Here is a 22,556-nt window from a genome sequence, read left to right as displayed (position 1 = left end):
GGGACAATAAACTGCTGCTGACAACAACAAAAGGCCTTTCTAGGCTGCAATGTGATCATCCTTTCTGCCTTAGAAAAGCACCCTAACTGAGGTGAATGCTATTTGAATTACTGTATTTTCTCTTGTTGTGGTTGTGCCATTCAAACACACAGAACTTTAGGCATGACCTGGAAGTTCATGCTGCAATTCAATAACACATTTTATACTAGAGGGCAGAGGTGTAATCCTCAATTTTTGTCAAGCCCCCTTGACCTGAGTTCTTAGAAACTCATGCATGTAATAATAGGACTGAGGCAGTATCTTTACTGTGTCACTAAATTAAACATTTTGCTTGTGTACTTGAGCTTCAGTAGTTTTTAAAATGAATTTTTAAATGAAAACACTTTAATAGTTTTATAAACTAATATACTTGGGTTAGTGGTCCAATATAGTGATACTGAGCATCACCAAGTTTCCTTTGCCCCAACTTTAGCTATGAGTAAATTGTGCAAAGCTGCAAAAGTGGCCTGCTTATTTTTAACTAGCAATTTACCAAGTAGCCTTCAATATGGTTTTACAAGGGGTCACTTAATGGGAATTATACTTGGTACTTTCCTGCCTAATAATACTCTCTAGATGCTACCTAATCACCTGGCCAGCCATTCCCTCAGGACTCTGATGATGCATAAAGATTGCTGACAGTTTCTTTCTCCTGGCAGCCAGGAATACAGAAATAAAGTCTTACAGACCAAGATCAGAAGCCATGGCATGGCTATAAGCTCATAAAATCCTGAGAGAAAGAAGGAGAGAACAAATGAACAAACAGGACCTCTTCTCAAGCTGTAGGCATAATCGTCTTGTGAAATGCAACACACACATAAGAGAAACATCACTGTACACATTTCAATCTTTTAGCGTGAATATCTAGATATAGATCACATTTCCATCTCAGAAAGGTTTATTGATCTAAGAAGATCTCAGGTTGTCCAAATCCATGTCGTGGGACCACACTCAAGAAGACAGCCAGAGTAAGTTTCCCATCTGTAATGATAAGTTAACAACCAGGGTGAGAGGTAAGGGCAATTTTCATTGATTCAAATCATATTCAGGGATAAAGAGAAATCATTAAATTCTTCATCCACTTACAACATCTGTTATAATAATTCTTTTAAGTGATTTAGGAAATAGTTTGCTGTAGTTTAAGGTGTGTATCAATATTATTTCAGTTGGAATTTAGTTCTAGCTTTATCACTAGCAGTGCAGCCTACATAATTCAATTTCCTCTTACACTTCACTAGTTTCACTCATGGTTAGATGAGTGGAATAAAGTCAAGTAATCACTAATATTTTTTTATCTATGTAAGTATAATTTTTTACATAAGTTATGGTTCAATGTAAGAGGATTTGAGAAGGCCTTTTAAACATATTACTCTAAAATGAATGACTATGTCAGGCATTGGGTTTTACTTATCTTTTTTATATTCACGGCATAACACCAGACACAGAGAATGTGCTCAGTAAATATTTATTAAGTGAAAGGATAAATAATATTGGTGTTGCCTGAAATATAGAAGATGATATGGATGGTACCTTAAATAACCTACATGGTGTTACATTAACACATTTGCAAGTTGTTTTGAAGCCTTATTCAGATTATTATTCCTTATCTCTCAGTTCCACACATAATTAGTAAGTTTCTTTCTCAATTGTAGACAATTAGAGGGACAGGATAAATTAGGACTTTGAATTTTTCTATAGGTAAAAGTTCAAAGTATCTACAGGTAATAAAATGATGTCAAATGACCAGAGGCATGAAAACATACATCTTTTCTGTGTACATGTCTCTATGAGGGATATTGATGTCAAGGACACTATTGCACAAAGAACTCGCCATGGGATGGAACTTGGTGTTAGGAAGGAGAAACAGAATATTTGATCCCTGTTCTTTGCAAATTGTTTACAGAAGAAACTAAGACTAAATCTCTTTCTCAGAGAATTTCAGGGCACTGCAGTCTTGCTATTTATTTTATTTGAAATAATTCAAGTGGGCTTATGGAGTTAAATAAATGACCGATCTTATTTCTTTAACAGCAGAGGTACCATTATAACTAGTGTATATTCTTTGGCATTATCTGAGAGACAAAATTTGACCTAAGAACCTGTACAGACCAGTGGAAATGCTGATGAGTCCCATACAAGCCCTGGTCCACAGTGTTCAGACATTGGATACTGATGCTTCTGAATTTTTTTCACTGAAATGATTATGACTTAGTTTTACAGGTAACTTGTTGTTTTAGTGTCCATTAATTAATTTGATCCTTACCATGTGTGGCATTATTCTTTCACAGGAGAGGACTCTGAAGTTAATAGAAGTAAGGAAAATGGTGTTAAGATCACATAGCCTGTAAGAGGCAGAGCTGTTGAATCAGGCTCTGTTGTTCTATCTTTAAATCCTGTTCTCTTTCTCCCAGTAAAGATAGTAGAAGGATCTTGGTCTTAGACTTGAATTACCTTAATCAGCTTATGAGGTGATCCCGGATAAAGTTGAGATTGTCACTACTCAAGAAGAATACGGTAGCTGCCCAAACATCTTTGGTATCCTTGCTTGAACTCTTTAAGTGATTAAAAAATATGCACTATTTTCTGCTACTACTCTAAGTCAAAGAATATATTTGAGAAAGTGGGTGTCATCAGTAGGTAAGTTTTGTAAAAATGGAAAGCATGGAAATACATATAAATGGGAATTAGGAGATGAATGTAGTAAGGAATTTAGCATCTTACAATGACTCCTATCCAGGCTTTTCTCCTTCCTTCCAGTCAGCATATTCTCTGGTCACAAAGATGGGGATGATGATTATGTGTTCACTTATAGTGTGCCATGTACATAAGTGCTTTACGTAAGATACACACCTAATCCTTACAGCAATTATGTGCTGTGTGCTATTTCCTTTAAAAAAATTTTTTTAATGTTTATTTATTTTTGAAGGAAAGAGAGACAGAGCGTGAATGGGGGAGGGGCAGAGAGAGAGGGAGACACAGAATCTGAAGCAGGCTCCCGGCCTCAAGCTGTCAGCACAGAGCCTGTGCGGGGCTCTAATTCACAAACTGTGAGATCATAACCTGAGCAGAAGTCAGAAGCTTAACCAACTGAGCCACCCAGGCGCCCCAGTGCTGTGTGGTATTTTTATCTACATTTAACGCTTGAGAAAACTGAGGAAAGGGAAGTTAAGTAACTTTCCTAAAGTCCTAATGTGAACAAATAGGGGAGCTTGAATTTGAACCTAGGAAAGTTGGGTTTCAGGCTTCTTTGTAACAGCTACTCTTCAGCACCTATTCCTGCTGCCCTCCTGCTGCCCTCCTGCTGCTAGAGTGATCTTTCTTCATGATCTGCCAAATCATTCACAATAAATTCCAACTCCTCAACTTAACATACAAGACTATGATCTGAGCTCCTCTTCCTTTTTAGCCTCACTTCCTGACACTTGCTTTCATGTATTCTGTGTTGAATCATGTCAAACCTGTTGGCATTCCCCAGTGGGGATGCTATGATGACTTACACTGTCTTCATATATTCCAGTCCATTAGGCCTAGAATGTCCTTCCTGACCTGCCCTGTCTTCTGTGCCCTCACCCTGCAGTCTTCTTCATCATCAGGTTAACTCTAATTCACCTTCCAACATTCCACTCAGTGAAGACCTTCTCTGGAGATGTGTCTCCGACTCTCCTCTAGACCTGGGATTGCTGGTTTACATACGGGCCTCCCCTCCTCTGGCAACACATGTCAATGAAATAACATCAAGATTATCAGTACCACATCGCTTATGACATCCTCAGTGTAAGTTTAAGCAAAGTTGGGCACAAACTCTGAATGTTGTGATGATCTTGCCAGTTGTAAATGTAGTGTTTGCCTCAAAGTACTGGATACAGTTTTACAAAATTTCACAATTAGGGGTGCCTGGGTGGCTCAGTCATTGAGAGTCTAAGTCTTGACTTCAGCTCAGGTCATGATCTCATGGTTCTCTCATGGTTCGTGAGTTCAAGCCCTGCATTGGGATTCTCTGCCTCCCTCTCTTTCTGCCCCTCCCCCACTCTCTCTCTCAAAATAAATAAATAAACTTAAAATAAAACAAAAAAACAAAAAAAAACCTTCACAATTAGCAGAAAAGGAGTCTTTTGGCTATTACAGAAATTTTAAGACTTTTAAATGAGAAAGAAGGCATGCTGACTTTATGCCCACGGTCCCACAGCTCCAGGAGTATGCATCATATGAGAACTTTAAGAGACAAAACAGATGAACATAAGGAAAGAGAAACAAAAATAATATAAAAACAGGGAGGGGGACAAAAACATAAGAGACTCTTAAATATGGAGAACAAACAGAGGGTTACTGGAGGGGTTGTGGGAGGGGGGATGGGGTAAATGGGTAAGGGGCACTAAGGAATCTACTCCTGAAATCATTGTTGCACTATATGCTAACTTGGATGTACATTAAAAAAAATAAAATTAATAAAAAAATAAAATAAACTTTAAAGTCCTTTTGCCTAGGTTCCAATACCAACTCTGTCAATTACCTAGCTCTGTGACCTTGGGCAAGTTATGCACTTTCTCTGTGCTTCAGTTTCCTCATCTCTGAAGTGGGGATAATGATGATAGCCTACACTGTAAGAATGTTATGAGGATTAAATGAATTATTACCACTTAGACAATAGTAACTACAATAGAAATTTTCTATTATTACCTAAATGATTTTCAACCCTTATGATTCTGCCATTTGGTTATGACTGAGAACATTTTGGCTTTGCTGTTGTAGTGTCAGAATATTCAAAGATGTTAAGGACTTGGAGCATATCCTCTAATCAAAGGACTTTACACCATAAGAGCACAGTTGATTTTTTAAAAAAAGGAATTCCTTTTCATGAGAAGTTTATCTTTCTTTCTTTTTCTATCTCTAGTTCTTTCTTTCATCGATCATCTATCTATCTATCTATCTATCTATCTATCATCTATCATTATCATCTTTTCACTTATTGTTCTACCTATTATTTATTTAGGGGGATGAGTGTTGTGTGGGTTTTGGAATCAGAATGTCTCAATTCAAATACCAGCCTCTTCACTGACTGTGTTTTACTAGATAATTTACCTAATCTCTTCAAAATTTTGTGCTCCTTAAAATGGAGATAGAAATTAAAATGTTGCTGTGAGGATAGATGGGGTAACATATGCTAATAGTTTAGCATATAATCCTGCACATAGTAAAGTGCTTAGTAGATATTTACTACCGGTATCACCACTATTAATAATATGTCTACCATGGAGATGGACAGATATTATCGTTTATTATCTCAGGAATAAAATTATGGATAAATTTTAATATTTTCTATATAATTTTTATATAATGAATAGATCAAATGAAAACTTCTACTTACTAAAAAGATCCCACACTTCACTGACTCAAATGACAAAGTAAACCACCTCATAAATACAAAAAAAGTTACACAAATGATCTAATTTTATTTCTGTAACAGTTCTGTGAAGTAAAATAATTTTTGTTACCCATCTTTTATAAATGAGAAGACTGAGATTGAGAAAATAGATTTACTTAAAGTATTCCATTTGGTGGGGGTGTTCAAACTTAAATCACTCAGCTTTCACTATCCAGGCAGAAAAAAGGTGTTCCTAGCAAAGATGAAAGATAGCTAGTAATTTGCAATGCTTCAGAAAAGCCATTTTTTATTCTGAGGAACTTCTTTAGATCCTGTCTTATGATTTATCTCTTTCAAGAATTTTTCCCTGATAATTTTTACTCAATATTTTTATCTGTATTCCCTGAGCATCCCTGTGTATAGTTTGTAAAATGGTGTTAGACTTATTCTTTAACTACCATTTACAGATTTTTCTGTATGGAAATTTAACTACTGATTCTTACCTATGATTACAAGGACAGAAGGCTATTTCAAGGCAAAGGGATTGAGAATGATAGGGGCCTCAGTATGTTTTAGCTTTTCAACTCTTTAGAGCAACATAGAGAAAAACATTTCTCTGTATAGGTTGACCACTCTTCACGTATTCCTTACTGACAAGCAAAATGAAATTTTCACATGGATACCAAGTCTTAGGACTCAAACTCCCAGGATGTTACTTATAAGCATGGGTTTTTGGTAAGCAGGAGACCTCTGTTTCTGCTGTTGTTCATCACTAAAAATGACTTAATCTTTAATTGTATTGAAACTCCCAACTTAATTTAGAAACTAAAAACAGTCTATCATTTGATTAAGTAGAATGTTATTCTTCTAAAGTTGATCTCTGTACATTATGTTAAAAAAGATCCATCTAAGAAATTTGGCATCAAATCTCGGATTCTGACTTCTTATATTTACCTTAAGCCTCAAAAATTTATTTAATAATTGATTTAAAATTTTCCATCTGAAAGAGAATTTCTGGCAATACGAGAGAGAGAGAGACAGAGAGAGGGAGGATTAGGGAACAACATTAAATCCAATAAAAAATCGTCATATTCTCTAGATTATTATTTGAGAGAAAAGAACTATAGGTCTGAGTGTAACAGAAACCAAATGTGAGTCAATAATGTGGTAAGAAAATTGACTATGCTCAAGAAATATGAAGTTTACTCTCCTATATTTAGCATCACTTAAATATTTTAATAAGACTTCTCCTTTAGGCTGTACCATGCTTACAGTGGTTTATATTTATTTATTTTTGCAGAGAACCAGAGCCACCAAGCCAGTACCATCTGGGTCCCATGGAAGTGGCTAATAATGTCACTGAATTTATATTCCTAGGACTTTCCCAAGATCCTGGAATGCAACTGATGTTCTTTGCCTTATTTCTCCTCTTCTACATCGTGATCATGGTGGGAAATCTGCTCATTTTGCTTACGGTCTTTTCTGATCCCCAGCTCCAAACGCCCATGTATTTCTTCCTCAGTAACCTGTCCTTTGTGGACATTGCCTATTCCTCAGCCACAGCACCCAAGATGATTGCAGACTTTATTTCTGAGAAAAAGACCATTTCCTACTGGGGCTGTGTAACTCAGATGTTTACCTTCCACTTTTTTGGGTGTGCGGAGATTTTTGTTTTGACTGTTATGGCTTTCGACCGTTATGCTGCCATCTGCCAACCTCTCCGTTATACTACCATCATGAGTGCCAATGTTTGTATTGTTCTGGCATCATTGTCCTGGTTAGGAGCCCTGGGTCATTCCTTTGTTCAGACCCTTCTGACCTTTCGGCTGCCTTTCTGCAATGATCAGGTCATTGACCACTACTTTTGTGATGTCCACCCAGTCCTAAAGCTTGCCTGTGCTGATACAACCCTGGTAAATATGTTGGTGGTTGCCAACAGTGGTCTCATCTCTCTGGGGTGTTTCCTCATTCTTCTGGCCTCCTACATGGTCATTCTGTTTAGTCTTCGTAAGCGGTCTTCAGAGAGCCGGCGCAAGGCTCTCTCTACCTGTGGGTCTCATTTCACTGTAGTAACTTTCTTCTTTGTCCCTTGTATATTTATTTATCTCCGTCCCTCCACTACTTTCCCACTGGATAAGGCTGTGTCTGTGTTTTATACTACCATTACCCCAATGCTAAACCCACTCATCTATACTCTGAGGAATGAGGATGTAAAGAATGCCATGAAACGGATATGGAGTCGCAAGGTCTCCTTGAAGGAAAAGGGGAAGGGATAGCTTGTCAGAATTGCAAAATCAGAGAATAAGCTAATACCTTCAATTATCTGTAACTTATTAATGATTTTTAAGGAATAGTCCTTAAAATTCAATTATCTTGTACTTTTCATTTAACCAGGAATAATTTGAGACTCTTTTTTCTATGTTTAGGTGGGCTAAACTTAAGCCTTTCTATACTGTCTAGGTTTCTATACTGTCAAGGTTTATCCTCTCTTACTTTTAGAGTAGGAGAGTAAACACTCTGAGCCAGTATCTCTTTAACTGCTTTATGTCCCTTCAATTCAAATTAAGCTTTCTTAAACTATAATTCAACAATGTAGAATGATGTTACAAGAGAAAGATCTCTGAGGAATCTGACCATTTCTCTTAAAAACAGAAGGCTAACTTCCCAGAAACTGCCTCCTTGTCTCCCAGTCTCCCTCCCTTCCCTCTCTTCCTCCCTCCTCCTTTCTTTCTTTCCTTCCTTCTTTTTTTTCCTTTTTTTTTCCTTTCCTAGTCTTTCCCCACAAATACCGTATAATCTAGTAGGGGAAATGGATTCATAAAGAGATAACGATAATACATACATAGAATGCAGTGAAAATGCATACATAGAAATATACGCTGCATACAATTAAGAGGTTAGTGTACATTCATAAACTGCCCAAAGGATTGTTTCTTTACAGGGGGAAAAGTGGTACATTTTACATATTTTGTGTGGAGCAATTTTTTAAAGATCCTGTTGGAAAATTTGAATACTCTCTATAATCCTAGTAGTATATTAATTGTACTAAAAGTTATCCTACTTTTATTTTTGCAATACATAGAACAGACTAATTAAAACAACTAAAATGAATTGACATTTGAACTATTGCAATGACTAAGTCAAGGAGATATATTATACATTTTTGGTTAAATTTATTTTCAATTTTTGAAAGGGACAGAATAGATTCTTTTCTGTTGTGTTCTGAGTAAGGTCAGAGGATAGCTGGATGGTCTCAGTACTTCAGAAAAGCAATTTTATTCTGAGGAACTTTTTAGATCTTGTTTCTATATCTCTATATCTTTCAAGAATTCTTCCCTGATTGTTTTCATCCAACATCTGTTTTCTGTGTGCCTTAAGCACACCTCCATATGGTTTATAAAATGGTATCAGACATTTTTTCCCAGTTTTTTCTCCCTTACTGGATTTTACCTCATTTCTGTAATTTATTAATGATATAAATAACATATCTTACCTTTTTTCTACTCCCTATGTATGGCACAGAGCTGGATGCACAATACCTATTTGTGACAGGGTCTACCTGTTGTTATCCCAGTATCCACTGTTTCTTTTTTCCCTTAGTAACAGAGACGACATTATTTATGGTGACCCCATTAAAATATTAAAATACCACCACTAACCTTTTGTTGGATTTCCCTATAGTTATTTTTCATATTACCTTTCCTCTGTGAAAAAGGATCATTCTATCCTTTTAAAAAATAACAAATATATACTGAACTTATATTTAAAATTGTGGGCTACATGAGTTTTCCTTTTTCCTCCTAAGATCTAAATAAAATAACAATAACAACAAACGAGAAAAAAGTTTAGACTCACGAATAGGACAGAAGTTAGATGCAGACAAAAGATTTCAACATATGTTTGGAAAAGACAAGACAAAGGCAGGGTAACTGATAAGGCAGAGGAGAGAAGGCTAACATGAAAGTAGCAACTGAGAGGAATATTGAGGAGAAATAGACAGATTTATCTCCCAGAATCCCTGACATGTTTGAGATGCCAGGGCACCAGGCAAGGATGATAGTGGGGTTCAGGGCTAGTTATAGGGCAATTAAGAGAAAGGAATGGTTCAGTCTACCACCTTTTCTTTTCACCCCTCACTCTCAGATGCTCACACAGGCATACACTTCACAAACAGAATACTGACATCTTTGCATTAAGAAATTAAACTATGTTAGAGAAAAGTCTTTCACATTCTTCCTTTGGAGATCACAAATGGAATGGCTGCCTCTCTGCTAGAACCTAGATCAGAAGCCCAGCAGTCAGTAAGCTCTGCTCTGTTGATCTCTGCCTTTGGTCAAAGTTTTGGTGCCTAAGTCTTTAATATACATAAGGTAGTTGAAGTAAAACATGAGCTGTTAGGAAGGCAAAAGGGAATTTTGGAATCAGAGATAACACAAATTCACTGTAAAAACCATTGATATCTTTTTGTTTTAATGTTTATTTATTTGTTTTGAGAGAGAGAGAGAGAGAGAGAGAGAGAGAGAGAGAGAGAGAGAGAGAGAATGAGCAGGAGGGGGCAGAGGGAGAGAGAGAGAATCCCAAGCAGGCTCTGCACTGTCAGCAGAGAGCCCAACTTGGGACACGATCTCACAAACTGTGAGATCATGACCTGACCTGGATGCTTAACCAAATGAGCCATCCAGTCACCTCCAAACAACTGAATATGAAAATTCAAGTCAGAGGTAAAACACTTAACTCATATTTGTCCCAGGAGAACAGAGAAGACAGAGGGGAAGAATTTAAAAGAAACAATGAAAAGAAAACTCAGAGCAGGAGGGTTTAAGTCTCCAGATACAAAGGATGTACTGAGTGCCTACCCTAGTGATGAGAAAACTAAGGCACATTATTATGAAATTTTATTACCCTAGAGATTGATAAGATCATAAAATTATTCAGAGAGAAAAAATACAGGCCGCAAAAAAGTATGCAAAATCCGAAAGGCACTAGAGTATTCAATAACAACGCTGGTCCCTTCAATACAGTGGAAAAGTGACTGAAACTGATTCTCAGGCAAGAATTCTATATAGAACAAAACCATCAATCTGGTGTGAAAGTAGAATAACACATTTTCAGTCATGCAAAGATTTATAAAATTTACTCTATAGGTACACTTTCTTTGAAAGTATGGGAGGATGTGTCCCAGGAAAAACAACTAAGAGGAGATAGGCTCAAGAAATCAATGCAGGGGTGGCCAAAAGCACTTTTAAGATGAGAGCTGTGAAGCAGGCATAGGGGGCAATAGAAATGGATGAAAGCAGAAGGATAGAAGCCCCAGGAAGGGAGGCTTTGGAAAACAGAGAGAGAGTGGGAATTTATATTATTTAAGATGATGATGAAGCATCTTAATTATAAAGGTATAGGCAATAGGATGGAGCAAGTTGATGGGTTTAACGTCACATTTATCGAAAACTGTTATCATTTAGGACTCTTATCAGAAAGCTGATGACACACTCAAGATAGGATAATTCACAAAGAGAAATTCACAGGGGGACTGTCTATAAAATTGTAGATATGGAGGAGTCACATGGGACAGCATATAACCAAGGGTAAGGAGCAGGAGAGCTGTTAATACCTTTGTGCCTGAAGGCAATGGCAGAGAGTAGATACAGACACCTGAAAGGAGAGAGATTTTCTTTCTCCTGATTTTTTAAAAATTAAGACTAAATTTTCCTAGAGCAGTTTTTGGGTTCACAGAAAAATTAAAGGAAAGGTACTAGGATTTCTCATATACTTCCTGCCCCAACACATGCATAACTCCCCTCATTATCAGTGTTCCCCAACAGAGTGATATATTTGTTACAGCATATCATAATCACCCAAAGTCTAGTTTACATTATGATTTACGCTTACTGTTGCATATTTCGTGGGCTTGGAAAAATGTATAATGATATGTATCCATCAGTATATTATTATACAGAGTAGTTTCACTGCCCTAAAAATCCTCTGTGCTCTGCCTTTTCATCTTTCCCTTTCCCAATCCCCAAACCCCAAGCCCTGGCAACCACTGATCTTTTTACTGACTCCATAGTTTTACCTTTTCCAGAATGTCATATAGTTGGAATGAAACAGTAGGTAGCCTTTCAGATTGGCTTCTTTCATTTAGTAATATGTATTTAATTTTCCTCCATGTTTCCCTCTCTTTAAAATTGAAATCTGATTGACACACAATGTCACATTAGTTTCACATGTGAACCATAGTGATTCAATAAGTCTATACATTATGCTATGCTCTTCACTGGCATAGCTATTGTCTGTCATTTTACACTGTTACAATACCATTAACTATATTCCCTATGCTGTATCTTTTATCCCTGTGATTTATATATTCCATAACTGGAAACCTGTATCTCCCAATCCCTTTAACTTATTTTGCCAATCCCTAAAACTTCCTTCCTTTTGGAAACCAATTAGTTTGTTCCCTGTATTTATGGGTCTGTTTCTGTTTGTTTGTTTGTTTGTTTGTTTAGTTAGTTAGTTTTTTTAGATTCCACATGTAAGTAATATCATATGGCATTTGTCTTTCCTTGTCTTATTTCACTTAGCATAATACCCTCTAAATCCATACATGTTGTTACAAATGGCAAGATCTCATTCTTTTTTTATGGCTGAATAGTATTCTATTGTAGCTATATACTACATCCTTTTTTTTTTTATCCATTCATCTATCTGTGGGCACTTGGGTTGCTTCCATATCTTAGCTATTGTATATAATACTGCAATAAATATACAGGTGCATATATCCTTTTGATATCCAGTATCAGATATCAGTATCAGAATTACTGGACCATATGGTATTTCTGTTTTTAATTTTTTGTTACATCCATGTTGTTTTCCACAGTGGTTGCACCAATTTACATTCCCACCAACAATGCATAAAGTTTCCTTTTTCTCCATATCTTTACCAATACTTGCTATTTCTTGTCTTTTTGATTTTAGCCACTCTGACAGGTATAAGGTGATATCTCATTGTGGCTTTGATTTTCATTTCCCTGATGATTAGTGATGTTGAGCATCTCTTCATGTGTCTGTTGCCCAATTGTTATCTTTGGAAAAGTGTCTATTCAGATCCTCTGCCCATTTTTAAATTGGGTTATTTGTTATTATTTTTGATGTTGAATTGTATTAAGTTCTTTCTTAATATGTTTTGGATATTAACTCCTTATTGGATATATCATTTGTAAATATTGTCTTCCATTCAGTAGGTTGCCTTTATGCTTTATTGACTGTTTCCTTTGCTGTGTAGAAACTTTTTATTTTGATGTAGTCCTAACAGTTTATTTTTGCTTTTGTTTCTCTTGCCTGAGGAGACATATCTTGAAAAATATTGCTGTGGCTGATGTCAAAGAAATTACTGCCTATGTTCTTTTCAGGAGTTTTATGATTTGGGGTGTCACATTTAAGTTTTTACCCATATTTAATTTATTTTTATGTATGGTATAAGAAAGTGGTCCAGTTTCATTCTTATGCATGTACCTGTCCAGTCTTCCCAGCACCATTTGTTGAAGAGACAGTCTTTTCCTCATTGTACACTCTTGCCTCCTTTGTCATGGATTAATTGTATAAATGTGAGTCTATTTCTGGGCTCTCTATCTTGTTCCATTGATCTATGTGTCTACTTTTGTTCCAGTACCATACTGTTTTTAATTATTGTCACTTTATAGTACATAGTTAAATATGGCATTGTGATACTTCTAGCTTTGTTTTCCTTTCTCAAGATTTATTTAGCTATTCATGGTCTTTTTTGCTTCCATACACATTTTAGGATTATTTTTGCTAGTTCTGTGAAAAAATCCTGTTGGTATTTTGATAGGGATTGCATTGAATCTGTACATTTCTTTGGATAGTAAGGCCATTTTAACATCAATTCTTCCAATCCATGAGTGTAGAATATCTTTCCACTTGTTTGTGTTGTCTTCAATTTCTTTGATCAGTGTTTTATAATTTTCAGAGTATAGTTGTTTAACAGCTTTGGTTAAGTTTGTTTCTAGATATTTTATTCTTTTTGGCATGGTTGTAAGTGGGATAATTTTTAAACTTCTCTTTCTGGTATTTGTTATTAGTGTACATAAATGAAACCAATTTCTTCATATTAACTTTGTATCCTGCAACTTTACTAAAGGTAACTCAGTCATCCTTACTTTACAAACAGAGAGTTTAATATAAAGATAATTTTAGGAGGAAAAATATCTGAAAGATAAGAGATGGAGATCAAGCTGATAGAATAAAATTGAGATAGAACCTAAAATTCTTTTTCTTTCCTTCTTTCTTTCTTTCTTTCTTTCTTTCTTTCTTTCTTTCTTTCTTTCTCTTTCTATCATAATCATCATCTATCTATCATCTATCTATATATCTGTCCATCCATCCATCTATCTATCATCTACCTTACCTACCTAAAGTTTTCAGAGAACATTTCTAGATGAGAGGTATAGGCAAGTGTTTGTGTATTCATAGGTGGAGAATCATTTATAGGTTGATTTAGGGAAATAGGGACAGTTCCTCTCTTGCTCATCATTATATGCCTGGTGCCTGCTACCATGACTGACATATAGTAGCTAAGCACATGAAGAAGACATTGAATAAAAGTTAGAGATTTTAAGGAGTTATTACTTAAGATCTTTATTGCAAACATCACTAAACTGTTCAAGTAATTCAGGCAGTATTAGATTTTGATAGATCTCCATTTTCCTAAGGATCCAACATCTCTAAGTGAATTGGAACTACACATCATAGTTTAGAGAGCATATCCCACATCATAACATTTTGTAGTTATAACTTAGGGAAGTGAGCTATTTTCCTTACTTGTTCTGGAAAATTCAGATATTGTGATTCTGTGTTCCTTGGATGAAGAACACATCAACTTTTAAATTATTCCCTCAGTGTTTTGATTCCTAACTGGCTGGCCCTGGCCTCCAGAGAATTGATTTTCTTAGTCAAAATCCATGATGCTAGTTAGCTCATTGTTACATCAGGGAAGGAACTGATATATACCAAAATATAGAAACAAAGCTTTCTGTTGTGGATGGGGGAAGAGGCACCTCTACCCCCTCTATAGTCCTTGACTACACCAAGACTGTCACTAGCAACTGGTAGGTGGAATAATGGTGTTAGAATATTTACATAAACCACTCTATTTTTTGAAACTATGAGGTAGATATAATAATAAGAATGATTATGTAAAATACTCAAAGAATAGTGGTAAGAAGCAGAAGCTTCTAGTAAGGAAAGGTGTTAGGGAAACATGGTGATCATATACAGCCGGCCTTAACCATGGTGGACAAACTATTTCTTCTTTTGTTTCATGTCCACAGGTATTTTTAAACCCAACTATGAACTGGACATTTAGAAGATGACTTCATCATCTCATACTTGCAGGATGAGACATTCTTGAACAGTCTCAATCAGAGAAGGTTTTTCTGTCTTATGGATCTTCAGTAAGTACCAAACCATTAAAAGAACCTTCCAAAATTTTGAATCCTGTCACTCCTGAAATGAAGTTAGGAAAAACCTCACTTATGATAGTTCTTCAGGATGATTTCTGTGAATATGGGGAAGATAGGGCCTGACATGTTTCATTTTGAAGGGACTGGAGTTGGTAGTCATGACAACTCTGTAAGTGAAAATAGAAAAAAACCCTTAAAAGCAGGCTTTCATTTGAAATTAATATGGGTAGAATAGGTATCTTAAAAAAGGGGACTCGAAATAAAATCAAGAATCATGAATCAGAGTCATAAAACACCAAATGGATTAATAAAACATTTAGATTTAGAAGTATTTGACATTTTTTTCCTATAAAGTCATCTAGTTTATTCACTTATAAATTCATTCATTCATTCATTCATTCATTCATTCAATAAACACATCTTAGTGACTGTAGTGGGGCAGAAGCTATCTTAGGCACTAGATAGATATATAAATGAGACATGCTTCATGTCCTCAAGGGGCTTAGAGTTTCAGTTGCATTTTGGCCAAAATATAAACTGATGTGAATAGATGTGAATAGAGCATTACTATGCAAGCCCAAATTTCTCTGGTGTTTGTTAGAAATCATTCATACAGATTTCAGTCATTATGGAAAAAGGCCTCTGAGACTAGTCAGAGGACTTAATAATAGTGATTTATCAACAGTCACATAGGATTAGAGTCTAGGGAAAACAGGAGAAGATAGTAGTGTTTAGAAGTCAGATGTTCTTGACCTCTTCTCTGAGCTATTTCTCAAATTTAGTCTTCTGGATCCAAGGAGAGTAGTTGGGGATAGAGAAATACAAATAGACATTAAAGGGCAATATTTTAGAAATTATATATAAGAAGAATAGTTTCTCTATTGAGCTTGATTCTTTGCAAAGGGAATATAAACATCATCATTATCATAATAATGACATTAATAATAGTAATTTAAGTAAGTATGAACTATATTTTTCTGAGCTTTACATGCATTAGCTCATTAATCCCTACAATAAAAACTATGAAGTTGGTACTATTACTATCTCCATTGCACTTATGGACACATTAAGGAAGAGAAGTGAGTGAGTTGTTCAAGATCACATAGTTAGTAACTGGTCAGCTGCAATTAGAACCAAGGCACTTACACTACATATCTGTCTATTTTAAGAGAAATGCACAAGCAGCAAATGATCCTCTCATACTGAAATAAGCCCTTCTCAGATCCCAATGCTTTCTTCTTGCCTAGTTTATTGTGGGCAACAAAATATCTAGGAAATCTAGGTAATTACTACATTGTAGTATTCTCTGCTGTTGGTTTTTTTGTGAGACTCAAGATGCCTGGTCTCCACATACCCCTGTATGTGGTGAAGATGCTTTTACTTCCTCCCTATCTTACATAATAAGATAGGTAAGCTCGATGTCTTAGGAATAGGGAAAATGAATGTAAGTTATGTATTTTATGTGCTGTGTATATCTACAATGGTGATTAAATCACTATCCCTCCACATCGTCACCCACATTGTTCTTAATTTTATCTTCATAGAATCAGCGAATTATACAGTAGGTTATTCATTAAAATTCTAGTTGAAATCCCTCATGTTGCTATGAAGAAGCTGCTGTAGAGGGAAGTTGAATGACCTTTTTAAGGTCACACAGATTTTGGTGGCTAAGCTGTCATGGGAATCCAAGTTTCTTAATTCTTGTTCAGAGCTCTTTATAGATGCCCTTTAAATTGGAGTATGCATCATATAAATATCCTACACTGTGTAAAATTCACCTCTTTATAAATATTTTGGAGAAATTAAAGGAATATGTAATACATATGTCTGTATGTGTATGTAATATAAGAGTTATAAAGACAAAACAAAAGATTTCAAATAATGACTTTGTTTTTGTGATTCCTTATCCTACTATTCTAAAAATATCTTTTTTTCTTAATGATTTGCTTTAACATGGATCTTACTGAAGTAGAGTACTCTTTAAAATTAAAGTCGACATGTCTCTATTTTCTAAAAATCTAGTACCTTCCTGCCGTGCTTGCCTATAGCCTCCCTTTCTCACTTGACCTTAGTCCCCCTTTTTCAAGGTCCCCTAGCTTAGTAAGGCTAAAGCTCTCCTACATAGTCTTCACCATTGTCCATGATCAGTGGGTTTGGAAGGCTGAAGTACTTTTGGGGAAGTACTTTCAATAAATTGAAAGTACTGGGGAAGAATTTTCAATAAATCATCACTTGAACCTATTTATGAACATTTTTAATTATTTTATAAAACTGTTTTACTTTTTCATTTAAATGAATACTCACTGGTAGCAACGTGACCCATAAAGATGGACTGTTTTCATCGTCAGAAAAAATGCCTGACTAATAACTTCCTCTTTCTTTTACAGCCTTTTTTCCCCTTCATCAATACAACATTTCCTTTTCTTCCATTTTCCCAGCCTCTCAGTTTCAGCTTACTCCTTCTACATGATGTTATTGAAGCAGAGTCTGAAAGCAGTTCTTATGGTTGTGAGTTTTTGGTTTTTGGGAGGAGCTAGGATGAGTGACTTTTACTCTGGAAGACACTGGCTTCTTCATTCACATCTTCATCTAAGGAAAGAGAATTGACAGTGGTCATAGATGATAGTTAATGTTTTAAAAATGCCTCTAGTATGAAGGTAACTGCATATCTCTTGAGTCGTTTCATCTTTTACTATTTCAGGATCTATGTGATAGCATCCCTAATTCCTCAAGATATCTATTGGCAAGATATCTATTCTTCATGTGATTACTGAGAGCTTGTCTAGATACATGGATGCACACTGCATTGTTGGTAAGAAGTTCTGCACAGATTCTTAATTTTCCCCAAAGCATTTTTTCCCTTGAGGAGAGTTCACAGTTCATTCACCTGTAGGGAGAGTGTCTGTACTTCTAGGTATCTCCCGTAGTCATCCTCTAGATACTATATCCCTACAGATTAAGCACAGAATGGGAATTCACTAGATGTTGTTAAAAGAGGAGGAGGCTTTTTTAGAATCCACATATAAGTAAGCTCATGCAGTATTTCTTTGTCTCGCTTATTTCATTTAGCATAACATCCTCCAAGTTCATTCTTGTTGTTGTAAATGTTAGATCTCTTTTTTTTAAAGACAGAATTATATATATTATTATATCGTAATTTCTTTAGCCATGTGAGAGGAGAATGGTTGTTACCAGGGACAGAGAGGTGAGGGAAAATAGAGAGATGTTGCTCAAAAACAAATTTGCACTTATGCAGAATGAATGAATAAGTCTAGAGATCTCATGTACAGAATGATGACTATCATTAATAATTCTGTACTGAATACTGAAAATTTGCTGAGAGAGTAATTTTTACGTGTTCTTGTCACTGAAAAAAAAAGGTAACTGTGTGAAGAGATTATATTAATTAACTTGATAATAGGACTCATTTCACTATGAATATGTACATCAGATTGCCATGTTGTACACCTTAAATATATACAATTTTTATTAAAAGAGAACAAAAAGAAGAGAGGGCTTGTATCAAGAAACTTAGGAGGCATAGGTGTAGGCAGGATGAATTAAAATCCACTTGACCAAGCAACATAGTTGCTCTAAGATAAGCAGTGGCTTGGAATAGTTATTTCTTAAATGGCAGCCTAGGAAGGAAATGCCCTACCTCAGTTTCCATAGGTGGCTTCGCTCCCTGCAGAATTTCCACAGACATGATTCCTTGCTCCTGGCTCTAATGGCACAATCCCAAGCTTTTCTTAGGGGGTGGACAGAGCATCCCTAAATAGTTATGGCAGATTCACTCAAATTGTATTAAAAACCTCAATGTGGTGGATGAACCTCATTTTTGACACAGAAGAATTAAAGATACATTTTTTAATAGTTTGCCATTTTGGTGCTCAAATTCTGACTGACTTTGGTAGTGGGACAATGACAATATACAATTCAACATTAAATCCTGCCAATTGGATCTCCTAAGTATTTTCTAAAGAAAACACTTCGTTTCCCTTAGTAGCTGTTGCTGTATCTGTAGTTTAACCCACACCTAATCCTACTTCAATTTATTTGCAAAGAGGCAAGGGTGATATTTCTAAATCACAAATCTTGTTAAGTTATTCTTTAGATTTTATTCTAAAATATATTGGAAGCTATTAAAATATAATTTTATTCTTATAAGACATGATACTTGGTCCTTTGGCTATCTCCATTTTGTTTTTGTGCTTCAGGAAGTTGCAGATCTTCTATAGCTCCTAGAAACCCTTCCCTATCACAAGGCCTTTGCATTTGCTCTCCCCTATTCCTAGAATGCTTTTTCTCTTGCTTTCAATTAGTTGAAATGTCACTAGTTCAAAGGTGCTCTTCTAAAAAAGCCATCACCATCACCACCATGTGCCACTACCATTTATTTTCTATCATAATCCCCTTTTTACTTCACTCTTGTCTCTTATCAATAGTGGTAATTATTTGTTTTGATTATTTATCATTCATTTATTTACTTATTGCTTGTTTACTAATTAGTTTTCTGTCAATCTTCTAAAATGGAAGTTTAAGTGAGTCAGAAACCAAGTCTTCTTGTTTATTGTTGTATTCTCAGCAGTTAAGACATAGTAGATATCCTCTAAATAGTTGTTGAATAAACAAATGGGTTATTTATAGAAGTGACACAGAAGCTATATGTTTTGGGATAGAGCTTTCAATATCATGTGTAATGTTTTATGGAGGCTATCAGGCACCCTCTCTAGGTAAATATAGTAAAACCATTGCTTTCTGGATTCCTAGGAAATATGTCAATCTGGATAACCATGCTTTTAAGAAAGTTGAGGATTGAAAATTGGCAGCATTATCTTTATTTTGATTAAAAATTTTCCAAACTAAATTTTAAATTTCACTGTATTACTAAACGTGATTAATTAACTCACTAAGGCTCACCTTGGGCTATTCATGAGTGGGTATATTTATCCTTTTGCTAAAAAGTCCCACAATGCTGAACTTTCTCAGTGTTTTTGTTTTCTTCCTTTTGTGTCAGATTGCTGGCAAATACTGGTATTTTCTCAGTGTTTTGACTTATAGTGAACCATCCTTCTTTAGCATTATTTTCTTGCTTTTATAGCATATTAGTTCTGAAAGTCATATGTCTATGGTCATTAAAATTATGCACAAATTGAGTGGGTAGCTTTGAAGGAAGAAACACTGGATTACTTCAGTCAATAGTATACATAATCTTGATTGCCTGGATGCTGTTTCATCCACTTGGTTTTATAGAATCTTAACTTTGTTTTTCTATGCTTACCTCCTGAAGAGAGGCAATATTATAAAACAGCACATCAGTAGAACAGAAGCAACTCTTTCATATTGGTTGTTGGCTATAAGAAATACTTACTTTGATGGGCAGTGTTTATATTACCTAAAAGAGGAAGCATATTTGGTAAAGTGAATGATTATATTATTTTTATTCAATGGGTTTTGTTTTATCTAATAGTAGTAGGTTCAAGACTAGGCCTTGAGCAAAATTTTAACAATAATCTTATTCCCACTGTCATCTTGAAATGGCAGAATGGGTCAGCTTGGGTAGTAAGCAAGCCCATTTCTTAGATCTCTATATCTTTTTCCTACCTTCCTGGGGCAGTGGATAAAATGCACGGTCAGTACAGTAATGAGATCTGATCGCAGCCCAAAGAATTATCATCTATGTCCCTGCATTGTTGTATATTGTGGCTACTTACCTATTACCAAGGATTAAGCTGTATAGGCTTTGGTTAAAGAAGAAATGTCCATTCATTACACATGAAGCCCTGGGATCTTTTTGAAAGATTAAAAAGAAAATACTGCCAGATCAGTGTACCCGATATTAGACAAGCAAGTTTCCAAGTTGGCTATATTTCTCAACAACAACAAAAAATCTAGAAATAACAGCTGTTTTTCTTATTACCAGTCTACAATTTGGCTTATCTTATAAGTAGCTGCATATATTTCTTACTAAGGTAGATGCATGGGGAAAGAATTAGTGCACTGCCGAGTTTCACAAAAAATAGAAATTAATAACATTAATAGATTGGGATTTTGGTTTCTGATATGTGACACACTTCATATGATTTCAGTGTTTCTAATTTTCAGGTCATCACTTACTTTCCCCCTATTTTGGCTTATCAGACATCAAATGGGACAATCAGATGTATCCTAATACAGTCTCTTAATGACAGAGGCCAATCTGATGATTTCAAAAGCAGTAAAATAATGCTATTTGGAATAATTGCAATTTCTTTATTTTTTTTATAGCCACATTATTTTTAAAAAGTGAAGAAATGGAACCTGCAAATTACACCAGAGTGACAGAGTTTGTTCTCACTGGCCTATCCCAGACTCGAGAGGTACAACTAGTCCTATTTGTTATATTTCTATCCTTCTATTTGTTCATCCTTCCAGGAAATATTCTTATTATTTGCACAATCAGGCTTGACCCTCATTTGACCTCACCCATGTATTTCCTGTTGGCTAATCTGGCCTTCCTTGACATTTGGTACTCCTCCATCACAGCCCCTAAAATGCTCATAGACTTCTTTGTGGAAAGGAAGAGAATTTCCTTTGGTGGGTGCATTGCACAGCTCTTTTTCTTGCACTTTGTTGGAGCCTCAGAGATGTTCCTGCTCACAGTAATGGCGTTTGACCGCTATGCTGCTATCTGCCGTCCTCTCCACTATGCTACTATCATGAATCGACGTCTCTGCAGTATCCTGGTGGTTCTCTCCTGGTTGGGGGGCTTTATTCATTCTATAATACAAGTGGCTCTCATTGTTCGACTTCCGTTCTGTGGGCCCAATGAGTTAGACAGTTACTTCTGTGACATCACGCAGGTTATCCGGATTGCCTGTGCCAATACCTTCCCGGAGGAATTAGTGATGATTTTTAGCAGTGGTCTGATCTCTGTGGTATGTTTCATTGCTCTCTTAATGTCCTACGCCTTCCTCCTGGCCATGCTTAAGAAACATTCAGGCTCAGATGAGAGTACCAGCCGGGCCATGTCCACATGCTATTCCCACATCACCATTGTGGTATTTATGTTTGGGCCATCCATCTACATTTATGCTCGCCCATTTGACTCTTTTTCCCTAGATAAAGTGGTGTCAGTGTTCCATACTGTGATATTCCCTTTACTTAATCCCATTATCTATACCTTGCGAAATAAGGAAGTAAAGACAGCCATGAGGAAGTTGGTCAACAGATATATTTTATGTAAAGAGAAGTGAAAGTGGCATATTCTAGAATCTTTCTGAAGGTCATCGTCCTAAAGTAGGAAGCATTTGCAGTGGTAATAATACTGCTTTTCATCTGAGTTCTTAAATTCCTACCAGATTTTTTCCCTCAATTCACTGAAAAAACAAAGAAAATAAGATAAAAATAAGTTTACTCACACCCTCCATGAAACTTACAGCAGATCACCATTAGAAATTAAGATATAATGATGGTGTAGGGGCACCTGGGTGGCTCAGTTGGTTAAGCATCTGATTTCGGCTCAGGTCATGATCTCGCAATGAGTTTGAACCCCACGTCAGGTTCTGTGCTGACAGCTCAGAGCCTGGAACCTGCTCCAGGTTCTGTGTCTCCCACTCTCTCTGCCTCTTCACTGCTCATGCTCTGTCTCTCTCTCTCAAAAGGAAATAAAGATTAAAACAAAATTAAAAAAAAAT

General features: G+C 35.9%; 2 protein-coding genes across 2 annotated transcripts; both read left to right on the top strand.

Annotated features, from left to right (window-relative positions):
- The first annotated feature begins 6,738 nt into the window (after positions 1-6,738).
- On the top strand, positions 6,739-7,677 carry LOC125168796 (olfactory receptor 4S2-like). The gene has a single exon (XM_047864157.1). The coding sequence runs from the start codon at positions 6,739-6,741 to the stop codon at positions 7,675-7,677; it is 939 nt and encodes a 312-aa protein (XP_047720113.1).
- Positions 7,678-17,670: 9,993 nt separating this feature from the next.
- LOC125168585 (olfactory receptor 4M1) lies at positions 17,671-22,115 on the top strand. The gene is made up of 2 exons (XM_047863728.1): positions 17,671-17,692; positions 21,148-22,115. The coding sequence occupies exons 1-2, from the start codon at positions 17,671-17,673 to the stop codon at positions 22,113-22,115; spliced, it is 990 nt and encodes a 329-aa protein (XP_047719684.1).
- Positions 22,116-22,556: the final 441 nt, after the last annotated feature.

Source organism: Prionailurus viverrinus, chromosome B3, assembly GCF_022837055.1.
Source record: "Prionailurus viverrinus isolate Anna chromosome B3, UM_Priviv_1.0, whole genome shotgun sequence".
Taxonomy (NCBI): domain Eukaryota; kingdom Metazoa; phylum Chordata; class Mammalia; order Carnivora; family Felidae; genus Prionailurus; species Prionailurus viverrinus.
This window is presented reverse-complemented; position numbering and strand designations above follow the sequence as displayed.